General features: G+C 46.1%; 1 protein-coding gene across 2 annotated transcripts in view; it reads right to left on the bottom strand.

The window, feature by feature from the left end:
* Positions 1 to 1895: 1895 nt before the first annotated feature.
* Positions 1896 to 9889, bottom strand: part of LOC136370608 (synaptotagmin-like protein 2) — a 30605-nt gene continuing 22611 nt past the window's right edge. For both annotated transcript variants that reach the window (XM_066334117.1, XM_066334118.1), the window contains 8 exons: positions 9484 to 9585; positions 7453 to 7622; positions 7165 to 7267; positions 6411 to 6572; positions 5627 to 5705; positions 5037 to 5136; positions 4593 to 4798; positions 1896 to 3532 (listed from right to left, as the gene is read on the bottom strand). In XM_066334117.1, coding sequence (XP_066190214.1) covers positions 3387 to 3532; positions 4593 to 4798; positions 5037 to 5136; positions 5627 to 5705; positions 6411 to 6572; positions 7165 to 7267; positions 7453 to 7622; positions 9484 to 9585 — 1068 coding nt within the window. In that variant the 3' untranslated portion in view covers positions 1896 to 3386. The remainder of the gene's footprint in view (positions 3533 to 4592; positions 4799 to 5036; positions 5137 to 5626; positions 5706 to 6410; positions 6573 to 7164; positions 7268 to 7452; positions 7623 to 9483; positions 9586 to 9889) is intronic.

The raw sequence follows: 9889 nt of genomic DNA, 5'->3' as shown, positions 1-9889 counted from the left end.
CAGGAGTCCTTCCTTTCTGAAGCAGGTTTAGCTAGTTTGGGTCCACAGCACAGGCTGAATCACCACAGCCCAGAGACAAGTTCAATATGATTTTACAACATTTTAAAAAGCAAGTATCTGCCTGCTTAAGTGAGCACGTATTTCAGGTCACTGGCAGGGCAAGGACTGCACATCAGCCCCTTTCCAGCAGGAATATTTACTGGAGCCCTCCAGCATGAACCTGGAGAGCAGCAAAGCTGGCAAGCTCAGCCGTGCTCCCAGGCTGGCAGGCAGCATTCCCTGAGCCCAGTGAGTGCCTGGGGCCACTGCTGTGTTCAGCAGGAGCCCAGGGGCACAGTCAGCTCCCGCTGTGTGCAGGGAGAAGAGACACAAACCACAGTCACTGCAGGACAGAATCTCACCTTTTCATGTGGCTTTGCCTGACCCATTCCACAATGAACTAGTAAACACAGAAAACTTTCCATCTGGTTTTTTTTTTTTTTCTTTTTTTTTTTTCACCAGTTACAACCCTACTCTTGCTGCCACCAGAAAACTTTCCATCTGTTTTTTCTCCTTTTTTCACCACTTACAACCCCACTCTTGCTGCCATCAGCACACACTTACAGGCCAGAGGCTCTGTTAGGTTCAGCATCCACAGACAACAAATGTCAGCATCATAAACCACATGCAAACAGGCCATTAACCTTCTACCCACAAGATCCTCTGCTCCTCCACAGGACACTGGCAATAAATGTGCCTTAAATCATTTTATGATGAAGTGCTTTCTGTGCAGTAAGTGAAACAGAAGAGAGCACAGCACGTTTTACTGCCTCAGAATCAGCTGTGTGACACAAGTGTGTGGGGTTTGGCAGTGTAACCTTTTACTTTGATAAACTATTAAATGCCAAAGAAAGCTTCTTAAGTTAATCAGAGCTTAATTTAAATAAACAAGCCACCAAAAGATTAACAAAAAAATCCTCAATGGAATCCGAACACAAAAATAGTCTCACAAAGTCCCGTGCCAGGTTCATAAAAGTAACTCTGCTGGGATGAAGTAGCCCACTGACCCCCTTTTTCTCCCCTGCCTGGCACCACCAATGATAAATGTTCATTTTCTGAAACACCAACACAAGCATTTCCAGCTCCATCGATGCAAACAGCACTTTTGGCAACACTGCCATGCACTGAGGCTGCATGAGGAGGAGGAGGAGGAGGAGGAGGAGGAGGAGGAGGAGGAGGAGGGTTACCTCCATTTTAACCCACCAGGTTAAAGAATCCTGAACCCACCAGGAAGAGACCTGGACCTGAGACAGAGCCCCTGGTGTTACCAACCCCTTTCCCAGCCACAGCAGAGTCTTCCCCCAGGAATATCCCTGTCCCTGCAGGCAGGGAAGCAGGACGAAGGAAAGCAGCAGTCCTGTGGGTCACCTCACTGCAACTTCACTGCACCCAGCCCTGCTCAGGGCTCCTCAGTAGGTAAATTACACAGATGAATAAATATTCCCATGTTCAGCACCTCAGGTAAAGATAATAATTTTTATAACTCTCAACTTCGGCCCAGTATAGTTATTTGATCCCACAAAGGTGGGACAGGTAAAGGTATTTATTACCATTTATTACCATAAATGTAATGAATGACCACATCTTGGTAAACAAGACATGTCAGGCTGGACCCTCTACAAAGTATTTTTGGGCTGATGTTACAGATGTGTCAGCTCCTTCATTAGACAGTCATTGCTTAATTCTGTTGCTCTGTTGCACTCTCTTCTAGTGCTTTCATTACTGTGCCTGGTGCATTTCCAAGTATTGTCTTTTTCCAACAGCAAAACCACTTTAATTCTTTATTTTTCCCATGAAAGTTGTTGGTTATTTCCCAAACGTTTCCATTCAAAGAAGAAGTCTTGTTACTCTAAGTGTACATTTTTCCATTAATTTATTTACAACCATCTTTGCTGAGCTGAAAATTCGCAGTAGGCTTGAGATAAATAAAGTCAATCCATTAAAGAAGAATATCAAAGTAATCAGAGAGCCAAAATCTAAAGTGGGATAGTTATAAAAATTATTTCTTCATGACATTTCACTTGCCCTTTGGCAAAAAATGCTTCCTTTTGACACAACAAAATTTAACACCTCTTCTGCTTGCTTTTTTTGTTATTTAGAGCATGATAAATATAAGTACAAGAGACCAACTGATGATGAAAGAAAAGCATTCTATTTAATCACAATATGTACATCCAAAATAGAAATTACAAAGCTGCAATTCAAAACGTTTTCACACCACCACTGCACCAAGGTCAACGTGCCAGGTGCAAAGTTGAGGGGTTTTTTTTTGCAAGCTACTGGCCAAAGGGAAATTCCAGCTGCAGACAACTCACTAACAGGTAAAGGAAGACCAGAGGGGGTGCAGAGGCAGGAGACCCCCAGGAAACTGAAGCTCTGCACTCCCTTCACATTCACTCACTCCCTGCTTACCTCTCCCAGCAGCTCCCGTGTTCCAGTGTGGGTTTTGACCTCCCATCCCTGAGCCCTGACCCAGGCTGACATGAGACTCTCTCCCACCTCCTCAGCTCATGCTGAAATGTTTTGCACACGAGGCATTGCAGAGGTGTGATTGGGCCCGTTAGCAATGTAACTGTATTTTACATTTGGGCAAATGTTTTAGTTTATATTGCACTCAAACTCTCCTTTCACAAAGGAACTGGCCTGAGGTCACTGAGGGAGCCTGTGGGAAAGCCAGGAGAACGGCCTCTGCTTGCAAAATCCCACTAAGAGCATCCCTGCACTCTTCCAGATTAAAGCAGAAAGAAAAATTAATATATCAAATTCCTCATTGTCATCCTCCTCAGGTTTCTTCATTTTCTGCTGCAAATAGTCCTCTCTCTCTTTAGATGCACCTTGGAACTCAATTTTCCTCACATTAAAGAGGTGTTGTCACAGGTGACAAATGCAAAGCTCCCTTTCTCAAACTGTGCTGGTGACTTGGAGCAGGTGTACACCAAGTACAAAGTGTTCCCCTTGCAGGGAGCAGGAATAATCCCATGCTTCTGCTTCAGTACAACTCCATCTCTGCACGGAAGAAAAATGGCACAAGAAACACTAAAAAAATAAAAAAAGTATCAGCATCTTCTTTTTCTCCTGCCAATGTTCCCAGAGCTGAATGGAACTCCAATTTACTGAATACATAAATGATTAAACAAAAAGGCAAATTAAGTTTCTTCTTGGTCAAAATCATGTTTGGCATCTTCCATGTCCTCCGTGAGCGGATCAGTACTTAGCATTGACACCTCCAAGGTGCTGCCCTGTCACTGCCTCATCACCCTGACCCTTTCAGGGTCTCTTTCTCCCTGGTGCAGGAAGTTTCCTGATCCTAAAGAACACATTGGGCATTTCTGTGGCACCAGCAATGATTATTTCAGTTTTCTCCTCCCCGCCAGTGAGCGCAGTGGCAGCAACCCCTCGATCCATTCATTGGCAGCCAACATCATCTCCTGCCAAAAGGCCACCTCCTCCTGGGTGGAGTCCATCCAGTCCACAGAGATGCCGTAGCTCAAACCTGAAAAGAATGAGAAAACTTTGGGAGCTGCACAGAGAGGTCACACTCCAGGCAAGAAATACTCAATGGGATGTAACTGCTGCGGGCAATGTCTTAACATAAAAGCTGCACCCTGAGCATCTCCTGTTCTGCCCATTGTACACCAGAGTTCAGAATAAAGTCACTGCAAAAGCCTTAAAATGCAAAACCCTAAACATTAGGGTAGATAGATTAGGCTAGATATAGTCACAACCTGCCAAGGAAAACAAACTGGGCTCAAGCCCTTTCTATGTCTTTTTGAATGGTAAAGAAGGTCTTAAAGGCTTGGGTTTCCCCTTAAAAGATCTCCTTGTGGACAAGGTGGAGTATTCATCGAAATTCTCATTTCATTTCTACAGGAATCAAACGTACCATAGCAGGAAAGTGTGTACATCAATTCCAATTCAACCAAATTTTTAGGTGCCAGTTACTTGTCAATGAGAGAGAAGTCTAAATTTAGATCATAGCTAATCTTGGGTTTGGTGTTTTTATATCATTCTTATTCTTGTTGCCTCTTCGCTCTGGACAGTTCACAGCCCACCTGGTGACATTAGAGGTGGAAAACAGAGAACATGCAGGCAGACATTCCAGCTACCCTGAGCTTTGTCCCAAGGGACATTTATAGCATAGGGAAATGTCTCAGAGAGCCCTTCAAGGCTGGACAGTCCCCAGGTGCTGCTGTGCCCTGTGACACTGCAGTCCATCCCTGAGCACTCTTCCCTGGGAGGAGCACCAACATAATGTTGGTTTGTCATGCACTTGCTTTCCTGCAGCAGCAGGAAAACTCTCTGAGGGACACAAGGAGATCCTTGAGTTCTGCCAGACCTCAGGTCTGATGTTGGCAGAAGATGTGGGAACAGAGGGTTGTTCCCATGGTCCCAGGGCCCTCTCCATCCAAGATATAACGCGGGTACCAGTTTCTGAGACACCCCATCCCTGGTTTCTCTCCAACAGGAAAGAAACCTGTTTCTCTCTTCCCACTTTGCCTTGTGACTCAGCACTGTGGTAACTGTATTGAGTTAATATAAAGGAAAATACTCACCTGTGCCAAGGCCCAGCCTGATTCCTCCAAGGAAATGGTTGGTAAGCTTTTCATGATCCCACACAGTGAGTTCAACACAGGCATCCTTCAGATCCTCTGTATGGAAGCCATCATACACAATGGTGTGATTGAAAACAGGGTTTGTGTCTCTCTTTATGACTCGGGTCTTTTGGTAGCTCTTCTTACTGGTGTCTGGGAGCACGTAGCTTTGAGAGGAGAAAACACACAGCATGAAACACTGCACATTGACCAAGAGCTTTATCACAGCAAGGATCTTCCTAGTTTGGCCACAGGTGAATAACAAGGGCAATTCCTCCCTACAGTTCTCCCAGGGCAACACAAAGGCTTCCCAGTGTGGAGGCACAGCGTGGGGAGCCTGAGAGGAGAGCAGGAAACAGCCCTTTGGGGGCACAGGGCAGGAGCAGCGCTGTGCTCAGCACTCACCACTTCACAAAGGAGTCAACTCCAGAGGGACGCAACTGCAGCAGGTCCTTGACGTCTTTGACCCAGATGTGAACTTCCCCAGAGGGAGGGTTCTTGGGCCCTGCCATTTATGAGAAGAGAAAAGCTGTCACACCAGTCAGAGGCACGGCTCCCAGGGTGACAGGGCTGCTCTCCAGGGACCCACACGGCTCCTGTGTGCTCTCCCTGGGATCTCAGCACTCAGCCAGCTCTGCACAGGCTCCTGGCACAACCTGCCAGTGCTGTGTCAGACAGGAAAACAGAAGTGCTGAGCCAAGCCAACCCTGTGCCTGCCCCACGGTAACTTGGGATCTGTGCTGCTCCTGCCACATCACAGCAGCCTACAGTGCCCACATGCTCCTAACAGCTGATGAGCTGGAGGTTGGGGAGCCCTTCCTCTCTCCCCAACACTTGCCCAGTAAATCCAAGTGGAAATCAGACGTAGGCTGCAGGCAGTGCTGTCCAACTCTGCTTTGTGCTGATCTCTAGGATCTTGCTCTAATGAGACCCCTCTTTGAGCAGAGGAGGCACTGCAGGCTGTGTGTCTGCACTTGGGCATGAAGCACACTTACCTAGGCTTCCAGGGGGAACATACTTAATGGACAAACTCATCACCCCTCGGTGATCCACACCATTAACAGCAGAAAGGCTCTGAAACAGAAACAGTTAGGACTGACTAAATGGACGATTGTGGAGACACAGTAAGGCTTTTGACTTCAGTGGAGGAGCACAAATGGACAAACTCTGATTTTCCTTGGCTGGAGCAGCCCATTCTTAGGGCAGGTCATTTCTCTGTGGGTTTGTTCTCAAACTCAGTCTCTCAGAAGCAAAAGCCTGAGGATTCAGAGTACAAGGCTGTCCTTCCAGTTATATCCAGACATGTCCAGCTGGATATAACTGACCATCTTGGCTCTGAAAGATAAATGTCCTCTATTTGCTTAAAAGGGACCTCATATCAGAGCTGTGAATCCAGAGGCATGCAGGAAGCTGCACAGGCTTTACAAACAGTGGCACCTGAATATTTACCTCTCAAACCATGTCAGCTGCCTCACCCAGTACTCTGCTGTTTTTAAGGGATGGTCCTCGTGTGAGTGGAGAGAATGGCAAAGTTGCTGTGATTAGTGTCAGATTTTATTTATTTATGAAAGTGCCTCTACAGATCAGTCACCAAAACAGACCTGAGAAGGCCATTGTTCCAAACACTGAACTGCACTGAGGTGTCCAGGGGCTGGTCCCTGGCACAGTTCAGATTGTCCTGCTCCACCAAAGACCTCAGAGGAGACAGGAAGGACTTCTGCCAGCCTCAAGGCTTCAGGTCTGGGCTAGAGAGCAGGACTGCAGCTGGGACACACTTACCCGGGGCTTCAGAGGGTACCAGTTGAGTTTCCTGTTGCTCCAGTCCCAGCTGGCCAAGTCTATTTCAATCTCTCCCAAAAAACTGTTACGTCCCAATGGATCATTGTGCCAAACAGAGAGATTTAACTTTTGGATCAGCAATACCATTTTCTCTATTTTATACTAGAGGAAGAAAGAGAAGTCAGGTTGGTCAAATTTTTTTTCTATTGCTTTCACAAACAGAAATAAACTACTCAAAAGCTCGAATAAGCTCTGAGACACTCAAACCCACCCCACACATGCACTACCCATGGACTGGCTTCCATCTGAACATCTCTTTTTTCTGGTTCTCTTGCAATACTACTACCTTGACAAAGCTTTTCTGCTGAGTGCAGGGAAACCTGGCATTTCATTCATCACAGGGCAAAACTAATATTCTTTCAAGAATTATTAACACAGTCCTGGGCATTGTTAAATAATCTTCTATGCTTAGATGAGCATGATCACATAATGCAGACCTTTCTTACCAGTCCTGCATGCCAGGGAAGGGGAGGACGAACAGCCCTTGCTCTGCCTGCAGGTCCCTATTGCATCCAAAGATCTGTGTGCTTTTGGCAGAGAAATCTTGGGTGGCACACAGATGGGTGCAGAGGAACCCTGAACATCCCAGGCCTCTCAAACCCCAGGGAAGAGCAGTGCAGGGCTGGCAGGAAGAATCTGGCCAAGATCTTTCCAGACCTGCCTACCACAACAGAGGTTTTCAGAGTGTCCTCACCCGTAACACCTCATTGTAAATGGGGTTCACTGTCCTCTTCTTCACTGATGTTTTCCTCTTACCCATCCTAGCTTTGTCTGGGAGCAGGTAAGTTTTGACATACCTAGAAAACAAACTCCACTTGGATATTGCCCCACATTGCCAAGCTCTCTAATAAGCTGGCAGGAAGGAAGGAAGGAAAGAAAGAAGGAAGGAAGGAAGGAAGGAAGAAACCATCACATTTAAAGAAAATAAAAACCTCCAGAGCACAGAATTCAGCAATGTAGAAGTCACAAAAACATCACTCACGGGTCAGATCTGCCTTTCTTCTCATCCACCACAGCCAGGTCCTTGCACTGGGACACGTGGACCTGGAACTCCCGGTTCTTCTCATCATAGTCCAGAGCAAACTCCACCGTTCCTTGGGCATCCACACTCCCAAAATCACCACTGTAGACACTGAGCACACTGCCACTCACCTGCCAGGGGAAAGAGCAAGTCAGTGCCACTGCAACAGGCACGGTCTGACTCTAGGCAAATAGAACTGACTGAGAAATGCACTGCCAGAGGAAAAACCTGGCATTCCTGTCCTCATGCAGTGTGATGTTCCTGGCACAAAGAGGGCTGTGGCATAAATATTTATTTATCATTTTATAATGTTAAACTGGGTATAATTATTTATTTATAGTTTTATAATATTAAACAGTTGTGGCTGTTCTCAAGGAAGCCAGGGATGGGCAATTCAAATAAGGGTCTCACAGGAATGTGTTATCCTAGACCACAACTTAGAAACATTGAATGCTCAAGAAATAGAGAAGTTTTTTCACTCCTAAATCCCCAAACTTTGGGAAATGGACTCAGATATTCCTGGGGGGGACCACACAACTCTTCCCTATGCTTACAGAACAAATAAGTGATATCCTGACCCAATCTCATCCCTAAGAAAGAATGATATTGAAAGAACTTGAACTATAGTATAAGAACTTGCTATTTCAGGTAGATATAGTCACACAATTGTCAATTCATTTATAAAACAAACTAGAAATTAGGAAGAACTATTCCTATCTTGTTGCTTACTCACAATGTGCATGGAGCAGCACAAAACAACCCTGTTTTCAAAACAACCCTGTTTTGAAAAGCCACTGCCCCACCAGATGTGCTTGCCCCAAAGGCACAGGAACTTGAGGTTTTCTCCAGATACAAATCTGGAGCTAGGCCTCCAAGAGTTATTTGCTTTCCCAGAACAAACTGCATTTTGCACAGACAACTTGGGCTTCCTTTTTCAAGTGTTTGTCTTTCACTGGTAGAAAGTCACGAAGCACAAGCAAAACTCAACTACAGAAAGATGAGATAATTTTCTCAATCACTCATGATTCCTGACAGGATATCATAAAAGCCAACACTGTTTACAAAGCAAATCATTAACCTTCTTGGCACTTCTCTGTGTTACTGTCATGAACATTTATCAAAAAACCTTCCTAGTAATTAATCCAATTCTTCTCTGTCTTTCCCTACTTATTTCGGTTCTGAATTTTATTATAACCTCCAAAAAACCTGCTAAACATCTCCTGACAGGCCTTGGAGCTGCATTTACCATCCCATCAGGATATTCACCCCAGCAGAGAATCCTGAACGAGATTTTCAAGAATACCTGTGTGACCTGGACTCATTTTCAGTTTCCAGGTGCTCCAGATTAGGAGAAGAACTCATGTGCCCCAATGTTTTTAACATATTTATCTACATTCGTGACCTCCCCCTACTAGCTTTGCTTCACATATATTCTGTAAATCTCAAATAAACTCCTTGGAGAAATCCATAACAGCAGCACAGCAAATTCAAGGACTTTTAAGCAGCTCCCTCCCCAAATATTGTCTCTAAGGAATCTTTTAAAAACACTCAACTAAACACATTCAGCTTTCCTTAGACGCTGAAGATTTAGACACGCTTTTGCTGTCCAACTCTGAATTCCCTCTTACCTGCTGATAAAGGACGAGCTTGCAGAGGTCACCCACCTGCAGTCCTGAACCCCAAACATGTCCCTCAATAGCTGTGTGCCTCATTTTCCCACCTAGAAACCTCCTCCCCCTCCTTCTGCACCGCCAGCATTCAGAGCATCCACACCCGGGAGCGGGGCTGTCACTAACGGGAACTCTGACCAAGGACGGCTCAGTGGCTCTCTGTTTTGAGGTGGAACCTGGATTCACCCCTTTAATCCCAGCAAGTCATTAATCACCCCCGTTCCTTTAATTATGTACCCCTGCAGAAACCAACAGGATGCTCTGGAGGCTGCATCAGCAGCACCAGCCCGAACGCGGCGTCACCGGGGAGTTTGGTACCTACCGAGGAGACTGAAGCCATGTCTGATGAGTGGCTGCCAATGCTGGGGCTCTTTTTGTGCCTGTTAAACTGGAAGCTGATTTCTGAAGCCGTGTCTGATTCAGTCTGCTCGGAAAATAAGAAGCATCTTTAGGCTCTGCCGAGCGAGCGCTTCCGCAGCGCCGGAGGAAAGAGGAATTGCTCAGCCCAGTGCCATTAGAGCAGAGATCAGGTTAGGAGAGTGGAGGAGAGTGCAGGAGCCTCCCCAGGGCATCCCCCCCGAGCAGCACTGAACGTCATCATTAACTGCCTCCAAACAGAGCTGTGTGCCCAGCGTGGTTTGGGCAGCATCCCCCAGGATGGAACTGCTGCTCTGGGTTACTGGGGGCTTCTCTCTTAAGGCATTTCTCATTCATTAATGATATAACCA

Source organism: Sylvia atricapilla, chromosome 21 (assembly GCF_009819655.1).
Source record: "Sylvia atricapilla isolate bSylAtr1 chromosome 21, bSylAtr1.pri, whole genome shotgun sequence".
NCBI classification, from domain to species: Eukaryota; Metazoa; Chordata; class Aves; order Passeriformes; family Sylviidae; genus Sylvia; species Sylvia atricapilla.
Note: the sequence above shows the minus strand (reverse complement) of the source record. Positions and strands in the feature narration are given on the sequence as shown.